Genomic DNA, 27710 nt, shown 5'->3' on the forward strand with positions numbered 1-27710 from the left:
TCCCCCCGTACAAAATGGCCGCGGCGCCACAACATGGCTCCGGCTGCAAAAACAATTACCTTTTGACGATCGGCACAAAATGTTAAAACATTCATCTGCTGCTCGTGTGTGTTTGGAAAAGCTTCAAGAAGCGACAGTCCTGCTTCTCATCACGGCACATTTACACAGGAAAAGCATTCAACTTACAGCTTTAAAGAGATCTGTTTAAAAAGTATGAAAGATCCCATACCGAGTCTGGGCCAGCTTTCCTCAAGTATCTCTATCTAACACAACACTCACAACGAAGCAACAACTGTGTTACAATCATATAAATAATATTCATAATTATAATAGTGTCAGCGTGCCTTAAGAGTCACTTCGGCACTGTTTTCCTTCATTCATGTAGTCAAAAATGACAAATGAAGACCAGCTTCAGCGTGTCCTTAACGACTCCCTTTTGAGGTGCAAAATCTGCCACCAAACACGTCGATGAGGCAAAATAATTTTTAGGTCCAAAGTCGAGCCAGCTTCATGGATAAAAGGTGTCAGTTCAGTCAGTTCCTCTCTTTGAATGCCACAGATCAACAAAGGAGCTGAGAAATACAAGTGATCGATGAGGCTAATTAACTAATTGATCTGGTTGATTCTTAAGAACATTTCTTAAGTTATCTTCTTCTGCCCTCCATCTTTAGCATTTTCTCATCCTGTTTGGCATGAGGAAATAAAGACAAAGGGGTTTTCTGTTTCTAAATCATGAACAACGACAGGCAATACTGAAGGGATCTCTTATTTCTCTGACATGATCAGAATTATTATTACCTTTTTTATAGGAGCAGAACAATAAAGTCAATTAATACAGTAGAGATGCACCAGTCAGACTGGCCAATACCAATTTTTAATTTTCTCTGAAATCCGATCTACCGAATTCAGTTTGAAACACTTCTAATATTGTATTTTCTAATACGGTGTGTACGGTGTGTATATATATATATATATATATATATATATATGTGTATATATATATATATATACATATTACATTAAAGAGATAAAAGAGATAATTGTGTGTCAGGTTGTTTTATGAAGGAATGACAAGACCATCTTAAGCATCAAAACATGGTCTTTCATGTCTTTAACATAGTCATAGTTGAAAAATAGGAGAAGTTCTTAGTTTAATGCATTAAATGAAATCAAATCTGATTTCTCAGTATTTGACCTGCAGTTCACTGATAATAGCCGACTGAAGAAAATTTGTCAAATTTAGATCTCTGACTGAATTATTGGTGCATCTCTAGTAATAAAGGCATTATGTTGTTTGTTTTTTGTAAAATTTTACCTCCATCTGCTGGAAGATTTTTTTGTTCTGCTTTTCTTTAAAACATTCACCTTAATTAAATACTAACACATCTTAGGTACTTGGGTCCTGTTTTTGTTTAAAATATATACAGAGAACCCCTATGTCCTTGTATTCCCTTTGGAGTAAAGCCAGAAAAACGTGTATGTGGAGCAGAAGCTGGTATGAGGTGAAGTCGAGGCGAGTGGAGGGCTCAGGATAGCCAGAGGTTCTCTGCATCCCCATCTGTTCGCTTGTAGCTGGAGACGACTGCTTCAGAGAAAATACGTCAAAGCCAACTGTCCGGCTACTCCCTCCGTCTCTTCGCTGTTCCGTTTTGTTTTCTGTGCAGCAGGTTCTCCGCTTGAAGTAATGAGTCATGTTAGCAGCTTTTTGCTTGCAGCAGTGCAGCAACCAATGAAATGATCGTCCAAAGAGAGAAAGGAGGAGGAGAAGATGGAGTGCAGCCGAGTGGCAGAGGGAGACAAAAAGCAGGAATCAGAATTTCTCAACTCTGCTCCAGGCAGATAAATGCTTCTGTCGGCTCCATCTGTCCCCCTTCCTGCTTGTTGCTCAGAGGAAGAGCAGGGGCTGTGAGGAGCTTTTAAGAAGAGATCTTCATCTCTTCTCTGAAATCTGTTGCTCGTTCTGTCCATCCGTTGTCCAGCAGGCTTTGTGTCACTGCCCTCTGCCTACGTTGGGCTTCGTTTTGATGACCCATTCTCCTCCAGGGTTACTGTTGTACAGGTCCAGGAGATGCGTCTCGGTGTCCAAACAGTGCTCTCCTGTAGATACACACAAAACTTCACTTAACCGCAAATTAGAGTTTGCAGCAAACTTCATAGCTGTCTGAATTTACAGATAACTGAACTGTCACTACTATGGAAAAAAGTCATTTTTTATTTAGTTTAGATTGTAAATTTAAAATCTTCAGTAACAAAAAGGACCTAAACTCATTTTATCTTTCAAGTGAGTCCAAACAATACAATTTAAAGATTTTTCTGATGCAATCAAACTGACAAACAACTCTCTGTTGCACCGATAACACTTATGGGAATGCACAGACATGCCTATAAGCATTTATCTGCTCTGATGACTGCAGATGCACACTTCATGTCTCTTTATCTCCTGAACAATTCACCTTGTAACTCTCATCAGCCCAGTGAGCAGAAAGACATGCAAATGTCAGCATTGCTCTTAAGAGAAAAACAAGCAAAAAAAACAAAACAAAAAACAACTCACCAATATTCCCTCCTACTTCATACAGGGCACAGTCTGGGTATCCCACTGAGCCGTTTCTGTTAACAGAAAACAGTTATGCAAAGTGTTATATAATGCGTACAAGTTCAATTCTTACAGAAAACATCAGACATGATAATGACTGAGCACAAGACACACAAATAATCTAAATCTTAACAGGAAGGTTTAGATTCTATTTCATGTTTCAGAGCTCAATGATTTGAGAGTGTAATTTAAAACCTGAATAAATCTCATACCTCCGCATTTTCCCCTTTCCATTTTCCGGGCTGCGGAGGAACTGGCGGTAAAACTGGGCGAGCAGGTCCGAGGTTCTGCAGTTAATGTTGAGCTGGAACTCCATCGTGCCGTTCACCAGATCTCCCACCTGGATTTTTATAGTGCGACGTGGCTAAAGAACAGAAACGGATATTCACTTTGGATGGAACATTGGAGAACAACCTAAACGTTGTAAGGGATTCCAATGATTATACAATGTTTTAAAATCAACAGAACTGCTGAACAAGCTCACCTCTGAGTTTTTCTCTGGTTTTTCTCTGCTGTCCGGCTGGATCTTTCTCAGCAGGTTCTTGAACTGATAGCGCCGGTTACTGTTCTCATTTAGCCGACGCACCTGGCTCATGAGGAAGTTAGGAACCTGAGGAGAGAAGGGCAACATGAATTAGCATTCCTACAAATAAACACTGTATGAAGATTACAAACACTTGATCTACATTTAAAAAGAAATCCACCTGGGCTTAATCCAAGGCTCCATTTTATTTTCCACTTTTACTAACAACAATGTAGAGAACAAGTCTACAGAAAAAAGTGCTTCTTTATGCAGATGACACCACACTTCTACTCTGAGGAAGGTTATTGACAAACTGCTTTCCATGAGCTGCAGAAACAGGTTTCCTTTAATATGTAGGATATTCCTAGTTATTGCCAAATATAAACAAAAAATGTTCTCAAGAACTGTAAGCTTTAAAACAGTTTGTAGCATTTAGAATCCTATTACAAACTATATGTTGGTGTAGATTCACACTGGACATGTCATGGCTAATGTAAATAATTCTTCTCACCGTCCAGAGGAGGTCTTGGTAACGAATGAGAAGCCTTATCACATCAGCTGCTTTCTCTGCCTGTCCTTTCTCTGCCCCATCCGTCAGTCGGCTCGGGACGGCCTTATGCAGGAAGAGGTTGGGAGCCATGATGGTTGCCACGGCCCACAGGTTCATCCTGTTCTTCTTCTCTCTGTTGACCACCTTACTGAGGAACTCCAGCAGGGCCTGGCAGAAAAGAAACATAAGTGAGCCCAATTAAATGAGGCAGGGATGATGTTACAGTGAACTGTTTATGAGAAGGAATCCTATCAGCTCTGCTAAACTGGTTTGTTAGGGCATAAGTTATTTTCAGCTACTTCAAGTGGAGTTGAAATAGTTGGTGCAGGTGGCTTTTGTGCTCCTCTCATTTGCTATACGTAGAATTGACTGCGCAGCTGGATTAGTAAAAGCTGGTCACGACAGATGTAGAACATTATATAACAGAGGAGAGTGTTTAAAACATTATGAAACATGCTTTGGTTAAATGGGTCATGTTTCTGTCAAAAACACTGTAGTGGGTTACAGCTAGCATATTTGCTATTTACTGTTAAAGGTTCACATTGCGGTCATTGACTAAAAGGAAAATTGAGAGTGTTTTACTCCCTACAGACACTCTATTATTGCTGCAAACGGAACGTTCAAATTAGAAACTTTACAAGTTATGAAATGTCAAAAGGAGGGTAGGTCAGAGCAATATCAGGAAAACAGGTAATTGCTATATTTTTGTTGAATACTGAGATTGTACAAATGTATGTCACACTGCAGATTTTTACTAGTGCAAAAACAATTGAAATGGATGGATTAATCTTTTACACAAGTGAAATAAAGTCCTGAAATAGAATAAAATTCCTTAACTCTATTTACTTTGTCCATACCTCTCCAGACCCATCTCCCTGTCTGTCAAGCTAGATGTTGTGACAGCACCAAACTAATATCTCAAAAGAATGACACTTGAATGAACAAATGTTATGTGTGTTTCTTTGTGAAGCCATCAATCACAGTCTTCAGGAGTTGTGATGTGTTTACCTTCAGTGTGCTCCTGTTGGGCTCAGGGAGCAGCAGGATGAGCAGGTTCAACATGTGCAGTTTCTGCCTCAGTTCTGTGATGTCTGGAGAACAAAACAACAAGGTAAGAAAGACTGAACACACACACACACACGCGCGCACGCACGCACACACACACACACACACACACACTCAGGCACTGCTCATTTCCTCTGTGTTTGACTAAGAGTAATGGGATGTCCAGAGATTAATGGCATTGTGACCGGCAGCCATTAGGATTGTTAGCTTATGTCTCTGTGGTCACAAGTCGTTTATCACTTGCACTGATCCTGCTTACAAACCACAGCTCAGCTGCCATCAGTCAGATGAAATTAATATTAATCTGTTTTTTTTTTATTAAAGTCAAACCTCTGTGAAAAAAGCTGAATTTTGAAGATGCTGTGCATTTGTGGGGAACTGGATGTATTTTAAAGATATCAACTTGTTCATCTTAAGATTGATTTCTAAGCTGGAACAGAAAAGATAAGGACCACAAAGGATTGCCATCCCAATAAAGGAGACGCAAGTGATTACAAAAACCCAGACCAGAAGTCAGGAAATGTGGCCATCAGATTAATGTGTGGGTAAGTGAAAGAAGAAATATTGCATATCATTATATTATACAGTAACATATGAGATACTATCAAATAAAATGTCAAGTGTTTACTTTTTCTGGTACTGTTCACTATCTTAAAAGGAACATAACAGGGATTACAAATATGCAACAGTAAGATCTGCCGATTAAAGCCCACTGACCTCTGACGGCGCTGAAGGTGTTGAGGTATTCTGCAGTGAGCAGCGGGTCAGGAAGCTCTCGGATGAACTTCTTTAAGAGGGCAGCAGCATCATTTGGACTCACTTCATCCCAGTTGAAACGGCTCCTGTAAAAATTGGCCTCCAGGTTCTGCTGCAGCAGCTGCAGACAGCGAGTGATATCAGCATTATAAAAACATCAAATATGAAAATAAACAGAGAAGTGTAGGTAAACTAGGTAAAGTTATGTCTTGCAAATCAGTCTGTGTCTTTGCTGTTTTAGGTTTAATTGCTTTTAATAGAAAAAAAGTTGACCGTCTTATTTGATTTCTCTTATAATGTTCTATAAAAACTGTCTTTTAATATCTAGTTTTGAGAACTCTTCTAAAATGGCAACAACTTTAGTTAACTGGAATACTGCATTATTTTTATGTAGTTGTGATAAAGAGTATTCTTCAAACAGGGACAATATCAGATGTTGAGTTTAGTCGATGCTGTGTAGTACAAATGAAAAATTTTATATCTAATAAATGTCTCAAGACAGCATTGTTTGCAAATCCACTTTTAGGTTATCAGTCCTTCTTGGTTATTCTCTCTTTCAGTGATTTAGTGCCAACTGGCGCCCTCTGGTGGCTGGTCTCATTTAACTGCTGTATTAAGAAGAAGCAAATAAGTACAGAATGATAAAGGGTCACTTGGCTGCAGCTGCTAAAAAAAAAAGTATAATTGATTCTGTCTTACTGGGACTCGTTACGGTAAATGTCAGGTGTAGTTAATCTTTGAAAAACCAATTGACATTCAAGCATTTTTGACATTTCACAAAAATAATCAGTATTCTGACGAGCATGAGGGTCACTTCATTTTGAATGGGTGAGAACTTGTACCTTTATCCTGGACTGAGATCCTGGAACCCGCAGGATCCCCTCTGAATCGACTCCTTTCTTTTCCAGAAACGACAGCAGCTGCACAAAAAGCAGAACCAGACATCAAAATCTGCGACTCTCCTGCTCACCTCTGCTGGTCAGAGTCAGTAACTGCCTCTACAGACAGGGTGTGGTCAAACCACTAAGTGTAGAGAGATCACTCTGATTTTTAAAGTTTTCTGGTTCATTTGTGTGCCAGTAGAGGCAAATTGCTTCCAAAATTATTCATTTACAAAGCAACAAAGGGAAAAGCGGAGTTATGCATGAGCAGTAGACAGACACATACCATGTGCAGGAAGAGAGGAATTGAGGTGTTTGGTCTGATTTTCTGATCGGTTTCCAGCAGGGTGGCCAGCGGTACCCCAAACAGCGTGCTCTCTGTAACAGATTGAAACATCAAACATGAGATTCGTACAAAAAAACCTCAGTCCAAAACAACAGAAGAAAAGAGTGAGCTGGGTTTTCTCTTATATATTATTACTTTTCATATTTAGTAACTATCTTTACTTAAAAGTAAACAAATTTCTAACTAAAAATGCAAAGATTTTATCTTTAAACAAAGAGAGGATAAAACCTATCTATAGAGTCAGTTTCAATGTTTGTTTCTTGTGAGCATTTAATTCAGCAGAGCTGTCACACCTGCGATTTTCCTTTTCCCAGTCTTGTGCCTTTTAACCTCCAGCTCCAAGAGGTCGCAGAGCGCCGTCATGTCGATGAGAGCCAACTGACGAACCTTCTTCATGTCAGCGTGGGAGAGATCTTGAATACGAGTCACTCCGAGGCGGCACTTAGGGCAGATCACCCGCTATGGACATTAAAGAAAAATTGAGACAGAGAAAGCATAAAAAATGCATAAAAAATAAGAAATGACAAGAAGAAAGGGATCCAGGCATATTAAACACCATCAGTTCACCAAAGCCCATAACTCGGTTCTTACTCATAGGAAATCTATTTAGCCTGAAATAGAAAAACAAAAGCCGCTGGACTTTGACGCAACAACTCTTTCTTTGTTTCCGCTAATTTCTTAAGATCTTAACCTCATTGTCTAATCCTGACCAGGGGTGGATTAAAAATGACTTGTAGCAATATTTGTGAATATTATTGTCAAATTTGCATAAGAATTTAAACCGTTTATGACTCAAAATCCCATTCATCCAAGCTGGGACTGTAGCCCAGAGTAAATTCTGTAAAAATAAATACAATTCTTCGATACATTTAGCGGCGACTAGTGAGCTCCAGTTTAGCTAAACAGACACAAAAAGATTTTGAAGTAAACAAGAACATACAAATCTTAAACTATAGGTTTTTGACATAGTGAAAATTCTGACTGAGTTTAAATTTTAAAATGTTAATATATTAACACAGCACAAAAATAGTAGCTCTCCCAACCAAACATTAACTTAAAAAAGCTCAAACATACACTTAATAAATTAAATCAATTTGCACAAACTCGCTTTAAAAGCTCAATCCTAATGTTATACATTTAGCCTTTTAATGATTTTAAAACTGGATTTTCACTGGAAAATCCAGTTATAGAGCCAGTGAAAACAGTGCAGTTGTACATAATGGTATAATGTGCTGAAGTTATGTACTTTTTAAATAGTTTCTTTCAAAACACAGGACTCAGCCTGGCTAAAAGCCATTAGGTACTTGTCATGGTTTCCAGTTGACATTTTACTTTAAAGTATTTGTTTTTCTTACATTTAATTGTAGCAGGTAAACTTTCCAGACGTAAATGACATGTTAAAAAGACTTCCTTATACAACAACAAAAAAAAGGATTACAAAAAAAATGAAAAGCAAGCTCACAGGCAGGGTGCCGTCTTCTTTCCTGTATGGGATGTTGTTCAGTGGAAAATTGGCCTGTTTAATGAAAATCACGGCTTGTTCACAGTAAGCAATGTCAGTGATGAGGAATTCCTCCTTAGGGGCAGCCCGCTGATGCTCCGGTGACACTGCTAAACACACAAACATGTTGGTTTATTATTTTAGTGAAGGAAGTCTGCTGCAGTAATGTCTTAAAGGAAAAATACCCAAAATGCATGTGTGATGCAAGGGTGGACAAGGAAGGAAAATTCATCATACAAGAACAACAAAGTGTACGAGATAAGGAAGTAGACAGACACTTATCTCGTACACTTATTGTGTTCTTAGGAGGATCCTGACTATATTTCAGTCATTTTTTATAATGAATTGATTGTATAATAATTAATGGATTTTTTTGCCCATCACAGCGGCACAAAACTTTGAAAGGTTAAACATGGATTAATCTGAACCAGTAAAATTAGAAGACCTTAAGTTCACTGAAATGTTTCAGGAAGCTCTAAATAATTTGTAAGACATCTGCATTGTGGTACATCCTTTTGAATGGATTATATATCTTCTTTTTTCCCCTTGAACTGATTATAATTGTTCTTACCTGAGAAAGGCATTTTGGCAACTGATGCCATACTCTTCTGAGGAAGATCTTTGCTGTTCTGAGACTCTGGCAGCAGGGCCTGGAAGGACAGAGGTTTGACTTACTACAAAAATCCTTCATCCACAGTTTTAAATATCAACTCTGTATTACTTGGTTTGCTGCAGGGAAGTAAATGCACACAGGAATACAGGGTGTTTCCTTTGATAAAGCACTGATAATGATCTGAGGAACCTGGTTCCTGTCCCCTCTGTCGAATAGAAAGCCCCGAGGACAAAGAGTGGCCTTTACATGCAATTTGCCTTTATTGTTATAGGTCAGTCTTGGTGTACAGAACAAAACACTGGAATAAAAAGTCTCTGATGGTTCTCAATTAACAATAAGATTAGACGCAGAATTTCTTTTCAGCTTGTTTTTTGTGTTACTGCCTCTGACACAAACAGGCTTTCTTGTGCCATAAATCTAAAAGCTTTGATGTCATACTTTTCAAAGTATCGCTGAAAATAGACATCTAATAAATAAGTGTGAGTGTTTTAATGTGGAGCACAGAACAAGTAAAAAAAACAAAAAACATTTCAGCTGTTCGATGCTCTCTGCGTTGCTACCTGAGCGATAGGGGAGCTGAAGATGTCCCGAACGTCTCTGGGCGGCAGCTTGTTCTTTTTGCGGCGAGATAACGTGTAGGAATCCAGGCGACGCTGAACAGCTTCCGCCTGCGTCCGGGTCAGAGTGGAGAGCAGCACGGCCTTGTCTACATCCTCGCTGTCCTCGCTGATAAGGGTCGATAAGCCAGCATCGGCCAGCCACTGCTCCTCCTGTTCCCCCTCTAAGACGTGAAAACCAAGAAGGCACGGCGATGTAAATATGTTCCAAAAGAAATGGAAATGAGGGGGATGAAGAAATGTTTGAGCATGCAGAACATCAGGGACGGTACAGTATGAGATTCCAGAAAACAATTTAACTGCTTTTATTTAAAACAGACATGCAACTATTATTCCTGATGCTGTATGAATAATACAACATAATATTATTATAATGTTATTTAAAAGACATGTTTGAGGTAAGCAAAAATATAGTACAAACTCCTGCTAAAAGTAGTATTTGTTTTCAAATAAACACACTTACAGTACAGCACATTACACCTTTCTGTCATTTTTCTCTTTTAAAGAGTAACGTAAATGAAGCCAATATTAGCTGGTTAATTTGTTGACTCTGCTTGGCTAGACAACCTCCAGTTGGTGGCTTACATCCCAATCATACCCACCTACAGTTTCAAAACCTTAATAGGAGTAATTGTTGGCACTCCCATCGTTTCTAAACCAGGACATGTCTATGTTTATGATATCAAAATACAGATAAACAGCCGATTGTCTTGTAAGTATGAGCAAAGTGTTTCCAGCACCTCATTCTAAAAGCATTGAAAACTACTGAAACAGCATAAAAATGTTAGTTCTTTTGAAAATGTAACTGTTTAAATAAGCACACATTATGCAACAGGATAAGTTCCTTAGACCAGTGGTCCCCAACCTTTTTATTACAGCAGACCGGTCAAGACTTGGACATTTTTGTTGTGGCCCGGGTGGTGGGGGGGAGGTGGAACGTCAGATAAGGCGGTGTTGGTGTTCCCGCTAGAGCCTGAATATACCCAATTTGGGTTGTCTTGGCCCTTTTATCGCAGCCTGTGGGGTTTTTCATGTTTGGGAACGAGAATACAACCTGCTGAATGTGACAGGTAGCCAATCAGAAAGCGAGGTGACGTAAGAACAGAGGGGAATCCTAAACAGCTGACACAGCGCAACTGAGAGTCCGGTGGATATCGGAGATGATATGTGGAAATGTTTATTATTATAGTATGTAAAGGTCCTTATTATATATGTTTATGTTTATTCAGTTAAAAATGTTAACTGTAAAAAAACAGTCACCTCCAAATCATAGTGCAGCAAATAGAGCGGCTGCTCCCGTCGTCTTTTATCCACCGCCTTTTCTTTTTGTTACGTCTTTTATCTCTTAAAATGACTCCACAAACTATCACTACTGCTTCTACATTGTCATCCGTGTTTGGTTATTCTAAATTCCCGTATGCTATGTTGGGGGTTTTGTGGATTTTCTTCTGGAATTGGTTCGGGTTGCTCCTGCCTTGGAGGACCGATCGAACCTGTTATATTTTTATTAGCTCTGTGGTCACAGAGGTTTGGAGGATCGGCCTACAATTCTTAAAATCTTGCTGTCTAAACCAGACTTAAGACTCACAAGCTCTACTCCTCTCCTCTCGACCATTGCCCAAACGCTCTGACTCTGGTCGCTATGGTAACGTTTACATATCCCTTCAAAATAACAGAAGCGCCACAAAAACGAACATTTTACTTTCGTGAAAATTTTAACTCACGATAATGACTAACGGGAGCCCTGAGCTTGTTTCTCTGCAACGAGACGGTCCCATCTGGGAGTGATGGGAGACAATGACACCCAAAGTGTTGCTTATATCCACAGCCTGCTTGGTCTGTACGTGGCGAAGCAGCTTGAAGCTTCATTGCCTCATTAGCAGCCGGTCGCCGCATTTTATGCAGAGCTACTTGTAATGTGGGACTCACCTACCGGTCCGGGATAAATCCATTCTCCTGTCTCTTCTCTGGGCCTTTTCCCCTTTGCAAAGAAACTTTCCAAAGACATCTGATCTGTTTCTTACTCATTTTGCTGCTTGTGGGCTCAATGTTGGCGCGCAAGTAACCGAGAGAATCCGGTTAAAGGATTTTCAAAATAAAAGATCCTCCAGACTCAAATAATACATAAAACGGAAATATTTCATTATTTCTTGCGCGGCCCGGAACCAATTGGTCCACGGACCAGAGGTTGGGGACCACTGCCTTAGACAACTTGACCAATTAGCATTATACACCTTATTTCACTGGTTCGTATTATACTTAGAGCTTTATAAGTTAACTGAAATTAATTAATTTAAATTAAAATCTTAGTAAACTGGTTTGTCTTTTTGCAAAATAATTTAAGAATCCAGCATCAAACTGTTAATGGATTCTTTGAAACTAGTAATATGTAAATAGGAAGTTGTCTTGAACTCTAAATACAGTCTACACCAGTGTTTCTCAACCCTGGTCCTCACCGCCCCCCTGTCCTGCATGTTTTAGGTATTTCCCTTCTGCCACACACCTGAATTGTATCTCTGGGTGATTAACGGGCTTCTGCAGTACTTGATGGTCATGCAATCATTTGAATCAGCTGTTCTGGAATAGAGGCACATCTAAAACATGCAGAGCAGGGAGACGCTGAGGACCAGGGTTGAGAAACACTGGACTATACAAAGCAGTTTAACCTCAGTTAAAATACTAACAGTGTTTTTGTGCTGTAAGTTAACTTAGTAGTAATCAATAAAAACATAGAATCAAAAGAATAAACTGAAAGCCAAAAAATGGGTCTAATCATTTGAATAGATAATATAAATTTCCATTAATTAAATCAGCATTCGTGACTGGCCGTTTGTCCTCTGCTCGAATGCTCCTTTTCTTCAGTGTGTTTGATAGCGTTCATCACTGATATGAGAAAAACACCCTGTTTCGTTGCCATGGTAAATACACAATATGGATGCTCAGAAGATCTCAGAAAGACTATTTCGTTACAACGCTGACAAATTAAAAAAAAATATCCTGCTTCTCCTCTTTCTCTCAATCCTTAAGGAGACTGCAGCAGAATCACAGGGATTACCTTCAGACTGTCTGGAGTCTCTCCTGGTGGGGTCGAGATCCGCCTCGCCACACCCCTGTCGGATGGTCTCAACCTCGCTCCAGAATGATTCCAGGCACAGTTTATCCGGCTGCTCCTGCTCCTGTGCTGGTGGTGAGTTTTTGCTGCGAGTGTGCTCAGCGGCTGCCTGGTCCTGCGGGCTGGCCAAGGGCTCCACGCTCATCTCGGTGGGGCTGGGATCTCTGGTGCAGACATACACACACGTAAAGAAGTCACACGCATGCATGCAAACAAATGAGCTGAGACACAAAGGCACAAATAACACAAGGGAAATGAAAGAGATAGAGGCGGAGAAGAGAAGATGGATTAGCCTGGAGAGACCAGAAAGATGGAGAGACAAAAGGTAGGAGCGGCGAGAGGAGAGAGATGGCGAGAGCGGACACAAAGGGGGGTCTCTATTGTTCTTGCAAAATGTGGCTTGGAGGAAAAGTACCACAAAAAATCCACTAGATGTCACTGTAACAACATGAAATCGCCTTCCTTAAGGTCACACCCTTCCATCTTACACACATATTTCCCCACAACAGAAGCTCCAATAATATAAGCTGAAACCTGTCATTAGGATTTGTAGACACATAATCTGCTTGAAAGTTTCCTGTTTTAACAAATGCACTGCTCAAGTAAGGGTCCTTTCAAAAGCACCCCACCAACAATGGGGCAGACTCCCAGGCATTAAAATGTGACCTCCTGATCAGACACAGGAAGCGTTCTGCTGATTCACTTTGCTGATGCGCCACTCAGTCAGGCACTCTTTGATTCAGCAAATCTCAGGCAACAGTCCAAACCAGAGGTTTCTGAGAAGCAATGCAATTACAGCTACGTCTGGAATGAGAGGCAGAAAATAACTGACATACTTTCTATTGTGTTCTTAGGATGATAAACATGCCTGAAAATACCAGCTGCAAGTGACCCAAGATGCAATCAAGTTAGTTAGACCAGTTTCATAGTGGCAGAAATGGAGGGGGGAAGGTTGAGTTTCAACAGAATTTAATTTTCAATAAAATGTTTGTTAGACATCAAAGTAATGATGAATAGTCTAAAAGAACTAACAACGATAAGCCTACTTTATATATCATAAGGAAGGCTATTTTCTAGTAAAAACAAAAATCAGTTATTTTTTCTTTACTTTAAACTGAAGTTATTAGGAAGTCAGTCAATCCAGTAAATTGACTATTATATAGCTACATTTTGAGCAGGTTTTTATCTCATCAGCCAATTAAAACACCCTTTTTCCATGATTTGTAATCCACCCACATACTGAGCTGACTAAAAGTAACTAAACCTAAAATATCAATCAGATTTGCAGCTTGAGATGCACAATTGAAGTGCAGAAGATATTCAACCTTGATTAACTTTTAGCAGTAAGGCTTCAGAAGCCCTCATTAATAAAAACGACCTGCAGACATTGCATTACCCACTACGATTGCATTACAAACATCTCACTTTTGAGAAAATGCTAATTACTATGATTTTCTATCAGCAATAAGCAGATTTAAACTTTTTCAGCCAAAGAGTAAGTTTAGTCATAACTATGATAAAAGAAAATTCCCCTCAATTCAATCTGTTTGAATCTATTTAAATAAAAAGAAAAGAACCATGAAGTTCAAGAAGATAACTGAGGTTTTGTTTAAGCAACATTTAAAGTCAGTGCAAACATGAAGTTTTCATGAACCGGATTTGTAGCTATTACACTGACCCAGCTAATTAATTTAAGTACTTATTTCAAGAACTACTAATTTTGTAATGCTATGATTGTTAATTAAACTAATCAACAATCATGGCATTAAAATAAATTAATTCAAAGGAAAATGTATCTGTTAATCACTTTAAAAAAAATAAATCTATATTACGTTCGTAACTTCAACTTTTAAAAAAATCATTCCAGCTGTTCAGTTTATATTTAGTGCTATTTATAGACACTATTGTTCTCTTTACAATTAGTAAGGATGACCAGTAGAAACGCAGTCACATTTTTTACACTTAAATAGCATGCATGCTTGCATAATTAAATTGTTAGACACATAGTCATAAGTTATTATAATCCAAATTAAATCTAGATTTAAATGACTGTTAATAAGTGTTTTCTCAACTTTTATCATGATTCCTGCAATGGTCAGGCTAAAAATAGAGTATATTTCCTAGTATATAAAAGAAAACAAAAAATCAACAGCACAAAAGATGAAGATAAGCTATAAAATAGGGCTTGTGATATTTGAATAAGAATATAAGACCTCTGAAGCCATTATGTAACAACAACTTGCCATCTATTTAAGTAAATGACTGGATAAAACAGAGTACACAATTTAAATTACATTACAGCTGGGTTTTCTTCTTATGTTTCACTTCTTTTGCTTCATGACACATCATTCCAGCTATCATCTATGCAACTTCACTTGTATAACAGAGATTCACCAAAAAAACCCCCCACATGTATACATTTCTCCAGAAACATTCTCCAGAAATAACTCTCTTTAGAACACCCACCTGGCTTTTTTTTTGCTGCTTGTCTTCTTCATGCGCTTTTTTTCACACGTAGGGTTATGATCTAGCCGAAGCTTGAAAGTATTTAACCTGAAGTATGAAAACTGCATCTTGGGCTCCATTCTGCTCAGCACTACCTTCTCTCTGCCACCCATGTCCACAGGGCCAAAGCAATCCGGGAATTACGATCTCTGTATAAAATCTAGCTTTATCCAGCGTCGCTGACCGGGCACCATGTGAGAGTGATCTACGTCTGTCAGTGGTTTGAGTTCCTTTGAGCTGAAGTGATGCAGCCTGGAATGCAATAGGGCGAGTGACGAGGCTCGTACTATGAAAACATTCACACCTGTCCCTTCCCCCTGCCACTTTGAGTGGAGATACGCCTTCTCTGGTTCGCTCTCTGGTTCAAACTGGAATCTGTAACCTGCCTCCCTGTAAACTCTGTGACTGGAGCACAACAAAGACAAGCCTTGTTTCACTCTAATGACCACAAACTATCTCAAAACAAGGATGGAAGCTGACAGACTTAACGTTTGGCATTTCAAGAAGGTTTTTAGTCTTTCTCAGTGACAGCTTTTCTGAGCTCATTCATCAAGGGAACAATGCCTTACTTTATGTTATCAGTTGTATTAATCAAAACGATCAAAAGACGAAGTCAGAGGAATGAACAAAAACCTTTTAATAGTTTTAAAGCTTTTATTGAGAAATGTCTAATCAGGTGTGAACCAATTTTGTCCTGTCAGTTAATACTTGTGATGTTATTACTAAAAATCCAAAATAAAGTATTCTAAAAAAAAGAAATGTCTAATCAGCATTAACAATCCACATACCTAAAGGGTGACAGCTAACCGTGGTATGAGTTAAATCAAACTGTTACCTTATATGCAGACAGTCACAAAATGTACTAAGTCTATGATGTCATGACAAATATCCTTGCTCAATCTCATACCTGAAACTAATTTAACAACTAAAAAATGTCTCCAAGGTTGCAGAGAGTCCAGGTGAAGTATGTGAACAACTATGAAGCCGTTAGCGGTACGTTTGCATGGAAAAGTTTCTCAAGTTCCACAAGTGCTACAGGTCTGTCAACTTTGCCTGAGAGAAAACCGCTGTTCCCTGTAACATCACCAAACCACTGACTTTTCACTGGTTATCTGTTATTTTCCATTCTTAGTGTTATCGCTCAAAATTTTCTGATGTTAGTAAACAAACACCTTTTAAGCAGAAGCTGAAAACATGGGGAAATATTCCGGAGACACAGAGCTCAGATAAAGTCAGGTATGTTATCTGTACCAGTGATTTACAAAGATTTAAGCTTCTAAACCCCAAAACAGAAATGTAAGAGACCCATGACCCCAACACTTGGTTAATTTAATTTAGGTTTATTAGAAACACATCAACATAGACAAATTGAATTGAACAGCAGTCCCATGTTTGAATCACAGTGCTTATAGCAAAAGCTAACTTGCAGCACTTGTCCCTAGATGGGCTTGTCAGCAGACAAGCATTCCTACCAACTCAGATAAAGACCTGTTATTTGTTCTTTCCATTTTACACTATTCATAAAAATGTTTATGCTTTATTTTTGTTCAGTCCTGTCTGGAACAACAGTTTCTTGTAAAAGTATTCATAATGTAACCTTCACACTTTCACATCTTGTCACAGATGATACACCTCCTGTCTGAAATATGCTATAATAGAGCTTGAAACTGAAACAGCTGATTCGACTGGATTATTTTTATTTTTTTAATTAGTAATCATACTGTTCTTTTTGTGTTCTTATGTTTTACTGTGATGTGGAGAATAAATAAATATATAAATAATTAAGCATTATGAATAAATACATTTTAAGATGTTTTATTGACATTTGATGTGGAAGGCCAACAAAAAAGTAGGAAGCAGTTGTGAGGGGAAAAACTATTACCTGGTTTCAAAACTTTTACAAATAAAAAACTGAAAAGTGCACCAGGGCATTTTCATTTTACTCCTCTACGTCGTGGTGTAATTATACACAATAATTTTGTTGGATCTTTCATTCAGTTTTTATTAAGATTTTATCACAAAATCAAATCCAATACATCCAACTGCCTTCAGAAGTCAACTAATAAGCAAATAAGGTCTCTAATATAATCTCAGCATAAACCCAGCTGTTCTCTTAATGTCTCCGACTTCTGTTGAGAACATTAAAGAACACTAACATGAAGTCTAAAACACACCAGCTAGATGGGATAAAATTTTATAAGCAGATATTCTATAAAACAACAGCCCAAACTCTGAACATTACACTGTTCAATACAAAGAACCACAGTAAGAGAACTATTATTGATGAACTCTGTATTTTTACAAGAATATGTCAAATGAAAACAATTGTTAAAACAAAAAGTCCAGTTTAAACATGGCACCAAACCATCTTAGGAGACAGAAAACCCCTACAATGGGGAGTACGCATCTCCATCGTGAAACATGGTGGTGGTGGTGGCAGCATCATGCTGGTGAGAGTGTTTTCTTATCCTGGGACAGAGAAGCTGACCAGAGTAAATAAAGGTTAACCTTCCAATCAGACAACACCCTTAAATATACAGCTAACGTGTTATGGTTACAGTGGAAGGGGGTTTATATCAATTTAAGTCAACTGACTTAAATTTGCCATTCACAGACATCTTTCATTCTGTTTTACCGAGCTTGAAATTTTTTGTAAAGAATATTCCAAACGTCCAGTCAGTCACAGGTGGTTCTACAAGGTGTTAACTCAACAGAGAAAAATAAACATGAATGCCAAACATGCCAGATTTTTTTTTACTTTTTAAACTCTTCTATAAGAGCTGTAACAAATAAAGACAGAACAACACTGAGCTAAACTTCAGGCGCTATAGCAGCAAATTAAACCAACATATAAATCTGTATCAACATGAGCCACAAAACAAAGCACATGTTCCACGCCAACTAAAAAAAACGGACTACTGAAAATGTCAGGGTGTTTGGGATTGTTTCTAGTTGAATGGACCTTGCAGAAACACAAAGAATCAACAGGAAGCCAGGCACCCAGAGAAGAATGGATATACATAACGCTGTCCATCTTCATACTTGGAGCAGCAAGGAATAACAAAAGGTAACCACAACAAACAGCTAATTTCAAGGACTGCTATAAACAACGTGCAAAAGCAGCTTGTCCAGCAGACTAAGCTTAGTGGATGAAATCCAAACAAAGCCTCTTAATTTTCAGAGAATGTAACAATTAAGACTACACAAACAAGATTAACAAAATGTTTATCCTCAACTCTTGACAGCGTATGTATGCTCCGGTCAATTATGTAGAACCACAAACACAGAGTGAGTTTTTATGGATCAGAAACATGAAAGCAGTTTTACATATATTTTAATAAAGTTTCCCCTCCAAAAAATAGTTTTTCTAATATTAATAACAGGGACAATCAAACCAAAGCCCTGTCCAAGTAATTCCTAATCTAAACCTGGTTGTTAGACCACAAATGCCTCATCCTACCTGGCTTTTGCCCGCCAGAGGGTTTTCCCTGCGAGCAGCAGCAGAGCCGCCGAGCCACTTTTTCCCCATGGCATCCTGCAGTTGTCCCCCCAGATTGCTGAAAACTGGAGGAAACAGCAGCTGCCTGCCCTTGGCAAGCTGTTTCCTTGTAATCTCTTCTATGTGCAAACACTTTAGAACAAGGACAGTCTGCTTGTGCTGGCAGGAACGTCACTACATCATATCCTGAAGCAGGAAAGGAGGTCTACAAGGGGTGCTGGAAAAGGGAGAAAAACTAAGTAGCTGACTTGATGATGCGCAAGGACGAACAGAGGGAAATAATCGATGACTGATAGTGGGGATGGAAATTCAGTAGATCGAACAGAGAGTAGTAACCCTTTATGAACCCCTTTTCTGTTTTTCCAGACTACTTATGTATTTCCAGCTCTATGCTTCATCAAGAGGAATATGTGTGTAACAAATATTTCTATATTCAAGCCAGTTGCCAGTGTCAGGGTACTTCTAAGTGAAAAAAAAGAGGTTCCAAAACATACAAAAAAATGTTATCACAATTAAAGTGCTTTTAATGAGATGCCAAAAAAGTACTGACATGATTGGAGCTTTCTCCAGGTGCTGGAAGCATAGTGTAGCTGTGCTTGTTGCTGGCCATTGCCTGTCAAATGGCTAAATAAAGACTCCAACACTTTCTTTTCTTACAAAAAAAAAGCATTTGGCTATTCATATAAAATTCCAGATTTCCTGAAAAAAACTAAAGGAGTGCAGAGCATCACTCTCAGTATGATACCGCCATTTCAAAACTGTAGTTAGTGAGCTACCAGCATTTTGCTTATTAAACAGCATATCACGTGATCTCTATGAGCCAATATCCCAACAAAACAGCTAGCTAACATCAGAATGAGTTACTCTAGAAAGAGCAGACTGACAAAACTATCACATTGTGCACAGGGAGCAAATTTTTATAACTGTATTGAACTATTAGTCTATAGGCCCTGCCCTGCGACTGACTGGCGACCTGTCCAGGGTGACCCCGCCTCTCGCCCGGAACGTTAGCTGGAGATAGGCACCAGCAACCCTCCCGACCCCACTAAGGGACAAGGGTGTTAGAAAATGGATGGATTGATAGTCTATAGGCCAAAATGGTACAAATGACAACATTGTGTAATCCAATAAGCCACAATTATTTATACTATTGCTAAAATAACTTACTGATTTTCTGTTGAAAGTAAAAAGTGTTATTTTTTAAATGTATTTCTGGGGTTTAACAAACAGCCCACTTCTTACTGATGCATTCACTTATATAGTTTAATACAAACACAGTGAATCGTGACACTATTCCTTTATGTCTCTGCTACTCTTTAGAGTTCAAAGACATTTCAAACTATTAATGATAGAGGGCTGCATGGAGGCACTGTTGATTTAAACCTGACATGTTCAGGTTTCAGATCTCAGCTGGGGTCTTTCTGTGATTTTGAATGTTTACCTGGTACATTTCCTCTAGTACGGCTTTCTTCAGCCTGTAGACATTTGTTATGTTATTACTGACTCTAGCATTCCCCTTTGTAAAGAATGCATTTGTGTTCACTCTTGCTTATCTGAGTTGGCCCTGGAGTGGAGCAGCTCGCTGCTCAGGATGAACCTGCTTCTCACTCTTTGACTGTGAACATAGACATATATGCCTAGAACAGGATATAATAGGGATATGAATGAAAAAAATCAAAACATTCCTCTAAAAAAATCGTTTTGTAAATTCAGGTCAATGTTCATGACAAGCTAATCATTTCATGATATTTTATTATATTATTGAGAAACATAAAAGTGGTAATACTTCTTTTTAGGTAACTTTATGACTGACTGAATGACACAGCAATAATAGTCACAAATACTACTGTTCAGAAAAAAAAATTCTTATCATGATGTGAAATTTATCACAATAAATGATACAATGAATGCAACCTCCTAACACAAAACATTGCATCATTTCAAATGTTAAATGCGAACTCCATGCATAAGCCGGTGTGAGTTCTGACAGAATAACCCTGGACAAAAATTCCAGTTTCATCACCAAATATTTTTAAAAATATGTGTAAAATTATGTAACAGCTTGTATTGTAATTAGCCAGAATGTTTGTTCAGGTAGCTCGCTATACCTGCTTAATAGAAATGGAGTTTAAAACTTGCCATTGTAGTTTTAAAACAACATTAATTAATGCCAGTGTTAGGTGTTTCCAAAGAGCCAAATATGTTTGGTAAGTGAATTAAAAATGCTGTAACCTTATTTTACCTGGTTGACTGGAAGTACACAACGAGAGGTGGAAGGTGTTGCACCATGTTCGTCTTTGCTCTACAAAGTTAAATAAGTCATCAGTAACTCAGACCATTTTTAAATTCTAGGTGATTTTTTTTTACAACCATCAATATCATACCATCTCTGCTGCAAACTGAGAGACATCTGGTAAGACTGATAAACCTGTTTGTCATCTTGGTACTTTCCAATGACCAGATCAGGACAGATTATACGGACTACAAGGATGCCTCTTGGAACACCGCCATCCTCACCAAGTCCTTCAGCCTAAACTAATTTACTACTTACTTCACCAACGGGCCAGACCGAATCAATCAATTTGACAAATCCCCATTTTATTTGCAATATCTTGTTTCTGTTTGTGTTTAAGTAGTACTGGTCAGCTACAGATAGAAGTAGCCTCCTTTATTAGTCAAAGTTTCAATGCTATACCGGTATTTTAAACTAAGAGTAAATTTTTTATTGTACTACTACATCAAGATATGCTATTTTCTCGCCTTTCACAAATGTCCAAAACATTTGTTCCCCTTTTTATTGGATTTTCTCTGTCATTTCTGCCCTGGCAGGCCCCTTCTGCCCTTATCTGACAATCCTTCTTAGCTCACAAAGACGTTCAGAGGGAAAGTAGAGTGTAGAACGTGAGGGCACGTCCTCACGAGACAAATACAGATGGCATGTGACAGCTCACTCAGTCTCGTGGCCCTGCTCATCCGCCTCTTGGCAAGCAGGGCCTTTTTTGGAATTAAAGGGAAGGAGAGTAGACCAACAAGCAATAGAGATCACAGCAAAAGATCAATGATATCAAAGATAACTATAGTATGGTTCAAGAACTGGAAGGATGTGACCACAAGAAGACAAAAAATGCCCTGAAAACCCACTTTTCTGTCCACTTTGCTGTTTGAGCTGTTTTTAAGATCATCAAACAAGCTGCATTATTGGACAAATATAAACTGAGGAAATATAGAAAAAGGTTTTCTAACAATGATTTCATTAACTGAAGGTCAAAACACAGGGTGAAAATAAATACCCAATCCAACCTGTCCCTATGTGAAAGAGTAATAGCCTTATAAAACTAATAAGTGGTAGTACCATTGTTGGCAGCAACAACTGCTGCTACTTACGACTCTCTTCCACTATTATTTACAGTAATTTGCAGTAAATATTTCCTCAGCCTGAAAGAATTTAGGCCAGCTGTTTACTGAGTTATTATTCTTCAACCACATTGAAAAAGTCATGCAGTAGCATCTCAATCAGGTAGAAGAACAAAACCTTTTGAACCAATCAAAGGTGTTGTGTTATTTTTGGTCAGCAGTTATTTTAGCTATTCTCCTATTGGTGTCATTTTGCCTGGTCTGCCTTGTTTTTGAATAATGAAGACCGACCCTAGATAAAGCAGGTGAGGTTTGGAGGGCATTAGATGTTCTGGATTCTTTTCTGACCTCCTGAATAAGTTGTCAATGCATTATTGGATTATTTTGTTAAGATAGGCACTCCTGGGAATTTCCACTACTGTTCTAAGTGTTCTCCATTGATGGATAATTTCTCTCACTTTGGTTTTCAGGAGTCCAAGAGTCTTAGAAATGGATTTGTAACCCTTGCCTGACTTATAGTAGTTGATTTTGTTTCTCTTAGTCTTGCTTTCCACACTGGGTCAGGTTATTTTGAATGTCTTTATTTGCTTAATAAATAAAATTTGAATTTGAAAACAGCTTTTTAAAATTTACTCTGGTGGTCCTTATATGAAATAAAATGTGATGATGTGAAAAATCTTAGTATGGAAGAAAAAAGCTAAATCAAATATCTGTAACAAGGCAAATAATTCTTTTCTTTAAGAAAATAATCTTAAATGTGATGATGTGAAAAATCTTAGTATGGCAGAAAATCTTAGTATGGCAGAAAAAAAGCTAAATCAAATATCTGTAACAAGGTAAATAATTCTTAAAAATTATTTTCAATGCCAATTCTATGCTTTTTATTTTTGTGATTTCGGTCAGTAACTATGTGTTTTATTTTTAAAAACAGGTTTCAATACATGTACCAAACTACAGCAGTAATGCATCATATTAAGAGGATGGCTGAACACCTCCAGATGGTCTGATCAACAAGTGAATGGTGACACAGTGAGAATGATGACCAAATGTCACTTTTTATGCAAATTGCTTGCTTACACATCAGTGTACAGTACATGCTCACTCACAAATATAAAAAACTCACTGAAACAGATAAAATATGAGAAATGAAATTATAAAGTGAATTGAACTGATTGAACAAGAGAGCTTTTCATCTGACAGCCAAAGCAAACAGAAAATATTAGAAAATTGAATGTTGTGAATTCCTGAGTCATGAGTATGAGACTCTTGATGGCAAGCACAAGACATTTCTAAAGCATACGTACTCAAAGATAACACTCAGTTGCAGGAAGTTATTTTCTTGAACACGCCCACAATGATGTGCGTGTGTCCTTGGATCATGTTTTACGACAGTAAAGTTTTGCACATTGATTCATTCATCCAGGCAAAGTAGTTGAACTTGTTCTGGAAGCACAGAGGGGAACTGTAACGAAGAGAAACTTGGTTCATATAAACAAACCGATTCTACATTTTGCATGTTGCAACATGAAGCTCAACATTTTATTTTACTTTATTTTGCTAAGTGCCATCAAACACTGTCACCTGTGGTTAATGTCTTTCAAACAAAAACAGATTAAATATCTTGTTCGCAGTTACAGTTTGGATTTCTGGTCTTATGACAAAGTTATTCCGGCCAGGTTGGTTAAGATAATAACTACCTGTGGTCTGATGGCATCAGGTCCTGTCTCAACACTTGATTAGGAATTTCCTCTATTTTTAGTGTGGCGTTTTATTCCTGTTCTATATTCTAACAACTTATAATTTAACAATAAAGTCATGCAAATAAACAGTGGATGAGCATGTTCTCATCTTATACCTCCATGGTAATATCAACAAACGATTGGAACAAGATCAGGTGTGTGTAACCCAATCTCTCGTACTGATCAAGACAATAATAACTTCATCGGAACATATCTCTTACAGTACATTCTTCCACAAACTCTAAAAGTCGTCTGTCAACACCCTTTAAATGCCTTTAGACCTAAAAAAGCAGGCTCTGAAATCTTGTATTCTCGATGCTTTAATTATGTTTTGATTTTGCTTCATCTTCTAATTTTGAAGTAGTCTTAGTTTAGTATCGCATTATTTTATACTACTTATGACTCTCTTCCACTATTGTTTTCTAAATTTGCTCAGTTAAATGTTTTCATTTCGATATCTTTAGAGATAAAGGCAACCCACTCCCTGACTTTGATTGTGAATGTTTGCATATTTTTGGAATTACTTATTTTAGTAGTACCATTTTCTGTTTTGAAAAACAATATTAAAATGTCATTTACCCTACATGTTTCCATGTCTATCAAGAATCTTTACAAGGAACCTAAGAAGTTTTTAGGTTTTAAAATTTTAGGTAAGTCAATACATTTTCAACCCACACCTTTCCCATCTAAATTTAGTCTAAATAATTTTTTTTTGAAGTCTTCCTATAACGTAAGGTTGTTTCTCCACCACTGGCACATTTGCAGCAAATTAGCAATATTAAACAATATTGGCAGTGTTACGTATGAGATAGCCTTATTCCTGCTTGGATTTTTGCCCAAATTCAACACTATAAGACAAGTATTTTCTAAATATAAACTAAAGATTATCAGTTCAAATACCTTAAAAAAAAAAAACTTGTGAAATGAAGCTGCAAAATTAGGTACTAACTAACTGTACTAACACCATCTACTCCCAATTGACAGGATTTCTGAACAAACATTGTAAAGATTATTTGGGATACAACTGGGTGATTTTTTATTTTTAATTGTGAAGTGTTCAGGCTGTCCCGAAAGATACTTCCATCATTATGCCCTGGTAATGAGCCATACTGTCCACGTCAAAAAGTCCAACTAACAGATGGATTTGTCAATGTGTCTCTCTTCTGCAAACAGATTGCCCCTTGCGTCAATCAAAACAAAAACAACTGTCTCCACGTAAATACCTTCACAGAAGTATCGCAGAAGTTGCCTGACTGACCTTTGATGGGCTTAAGGTACTAATGACAGCTGAGAAACCTTCTCCTCTCGTGCCATATGGAGTTAAAGTAGATTACAACTCAGTGATTTGCGTTGACTTTTGTTGTTTCGTTTTTGAAGCACACACCCTTTGGCCTCTGTTCAGATACACTAATGGTTTTTTAAGACAAGTAGCAGTTTTCTAATTTAATGGTTCCTATACTTAGTGTAACAAGTGTGGGTCAAGAAATGTTAAATGAAAGGTCAATTTAATTTTAAAATGACTGCTAACAGCATGCCATCATTAGTTGCAGTCATTTATAACTACTTAAAAATAGAAAAATGAAATATCCATAGTCTTGTGGTTGCTAAAGTTATTAATGTTGTTATTATGCCCTTGTATTTAGTTCATTAACCATGTGTACTTCAATTAGTCATAGTAGTAGGTTACAATGACATTTTGCTAGTGAAATGTCTGGAAAGCACTCCCTTAATTTACTAGCAATAATATTTATTTCAACGTGAACCAGCCTGTGTAAGGGATACCAAGAGGCCAAAGTCTGGGACCTGAAACCACTCAGTTTTAAGGCAGTTTAGAAGTGATATATTTATACAGCACAGGTATAGAATCAGATCACAGTTAAGTTGCAAAATAAAGGAAGCTAAAATTAAAATATACTGAAAGCATAGGGAAAAAGTACACAGACATTGTCCTTTTGGAGCATCAAAACATGATTACCTACTACCTTCAAAATAAACAAAAGATAATTGAAAATATTAAGAAAAAAAATAGGATACTTAAAAGTTGCCTTCGTTAAAAACATAGGCTGTAGGAAATATGAAATAAAAAAAAAACAATACTAATTTTAGAGAGTTCAATTTATTAGTCAAATATAATATTTTTTTTCTGCTGCTGAACCCTCTCACTCCTGCAAAGATGCACGTGCAGGCGCAAAAAACGCCCCTAGCAACAAATCCTTACATCCTAGCAACCACAAACGCCTACAGAGCAGTACAATGCAAAACGGTAAAATTAGCCCAACAGCAAAAATATTTAGTCCATCTTAAACTGCCAACAACTAACAGAACAACATGCAACTTTGAAATAATAACTTAACTATGAAAAATGAATGCTAAAACACATTGAGAACTACAAGAAGCGTCAATATGGCAGCTTACTTACATGGAAAAACACCGTCCTCTCCAACGGTGAGTGAAGGCTCGACTGAGCGTGAAGTGAATCGTTTTCCATGAGGTTTAACAACAGAGACGAGTCCTGCAGAAAGCCGTGACAGCAGCCAGATGGACGTGAGAGGAGACGCGAAAGCTTTCTGCTCTCCGCTAACATCTTCTGATCCTTTTCGCCTTTACGTCTGACGTCACTCAGAACGCCGGTCTTGTGAGAAATTCTGTTCCCCTGAGAAAATCTGTTCCCCCTGTGTCGGGAGCGCGCATTGCAGCCAGAGAAGTGGATCCGGCGGATCTGACCATATTCACGGCGCTTCTGATCGATTTCTCGGTAAAACCACTCATATGATCACGTCACTGTTGTAACTTTCAGTTTAATCGGCAGCTATCAAAATAAAAATACATACATAAATAAACGAGGTCTTGTGTGGAGGTCTTTTTACGCTGTTTTGTGTTATTTTAAACGCGAAGTGAATCGATCTTTTTTCAGCTTTTGTCTCGTAAGCCTGACAAATAAAAGTCAGTCAACAAACACAGGTTTCCAACACGTTGTGTGCATTTATAATTTTTCATTTCTCATAAAGGAGGAGGAGGGAAGCTGACCGATAGCAGGGCAAAAAAATAAAGACTTCCTGAAAAGATCAGAGTGTAAACGTTTTGGTTAATCCCGTTGTAATGTAAAATATGACATTACTGGATTAAGGAAATGTCTAGTATGGTATCACACATAATATTTTTTAAGAATTTGGAAACAGGTGCTTTTTATTTCACAAAGGTATTGGAGGGGAAGAGGAGAAGATGGATATTTCAGCTGCCTGAAATAATGTGTTTGCCCTCTATAAAATGGAAACAAATTAATTTACCTGCAAGTCTTTTGCTGTGTTTATTCCCCTTATGATAAATAAGAAATCCTGCAAGTTTCAAAACATTTGCTCTTTTGCCAAAGTCAGGATGGGGGAACAAAATATCTTAAGCGCCTGATAAAATCTGTTCCCCCTCTCTAAAATGGAAACAACTTAATTTACCTAAAAAGTCTTTTACTGTGTTCATTCCCCTTATAATCAATAAGAAATCCTGTGATTTTCATAGCATTTGCTCTTTTTTTGACAAAGTTAGGATGGGGGAACAAAATATCTTAAGGGCCTGATAAAATCTGTTCCCCCTCTCTAAAATGTAAACAACTTAATTTACCTGCAAAGTCTTTTACTGTGTTAATTCCCCTTATGATCAATAAGAAATCTTGCAAGTTTGAAAACATTTGTCCTTTTTTTGCCAAAGTTTGGATGGGGGAACAAAATATCTTAAGCGCCTGATAAAATCTGTTCCCCCTCTCTAAAATGGAAACACATTAATTTACCTGCAAAGTCTTTTACTGTGTTTTTAAAATATTTGCACTTCATTGTGTGATTTAAACTATCTGTCCATGGCTACCTTATATTAATAAAATATTTGGCTTAACATAAAGCAAAAAGTGATAAACAACCTGCCAAACACCGAGCGGACATGGATATTTCCATAATTGATTGAAGGAATAGTGTCACGTGATTTTTGACTTTCCAGAAAACACCGTATGTCTTTATATTGTAATCTACTTTGTTAGATGCAATATCAGAAACATTTTTTACTAAA

General features: G+C 37.8%; 1 protein-coding gene across 5 annotated transcripts; it reads right to left on the reverse strand.

The window, feature by feature from the left end:
- Window positions 1–994: 994 nt before the first annotated feature.
- On the reverse strand, window positions 995–26271 carry arhgap40 (Rho GTPase activating protein 40). Of its 5 annotated transcripts, XM_008408444.3 has the most exons (16): window positions 26077–26271; window positions 23223–23380; window positions 12504–12724; window positions 9392–9612; window positions 8790–8868; window positions 8180–8328; window positions 7011–7176; window positions 6658–6749; window positions 6333–6410; window positions 5452–5611; window positions 4678–4760; window positions 3631–3837; window positions 3081–3206; window positions 2809–2960; window positions 2555–2610; window positions 995–2097 (listed from the first exon to the last, which is right to left on the reverse strand). In XM_008408444.3, the coding sequence occupies exons 3-16, from the start codon at window positions 12703–12705 to the stop codon at window positions 1991–1993; spliced, it is 1878 nt and encodes a 625-aa protein (XP_008406666.1). In that variant the 5' UTR covers window positions 12706–12724; window positions 23223–23380; window positions 26077–26271; the 3' UTR covers window positions 995–1990. The 5 variants fall into 5 exon arrangements, with proteins under 5 accessions (XP_008406666.1, XP_008406665.1, XP_008406664.1 ...); XM_008408443.3 differs by lacking the exon at window positions 23223–23380; XM_008408442.3 differs by lacking the exons at window positions 23223–23380; window positions 26077–26271 and adding an exon at window positions 18526–18667.
- Window positions 26272–27710: the final 1439 nt, after the last annotated feature.

The sequence above is a fragment of the Poecilia reticulata genome, chromosome 5 (assembly GCF_904066995.2).
Source record: "Poecilia reticulata chromosome 5, P_reticulata-male-v2, whole genome shotgun sequence".
Taxonomy (NCBI): domain Eukaryota; kingdom Metazoa; phylum Chordata; class Actinopteri; order Cyprinodontiformes; family Poeciliidae; genus Poecilia; species Poecilia reticulata.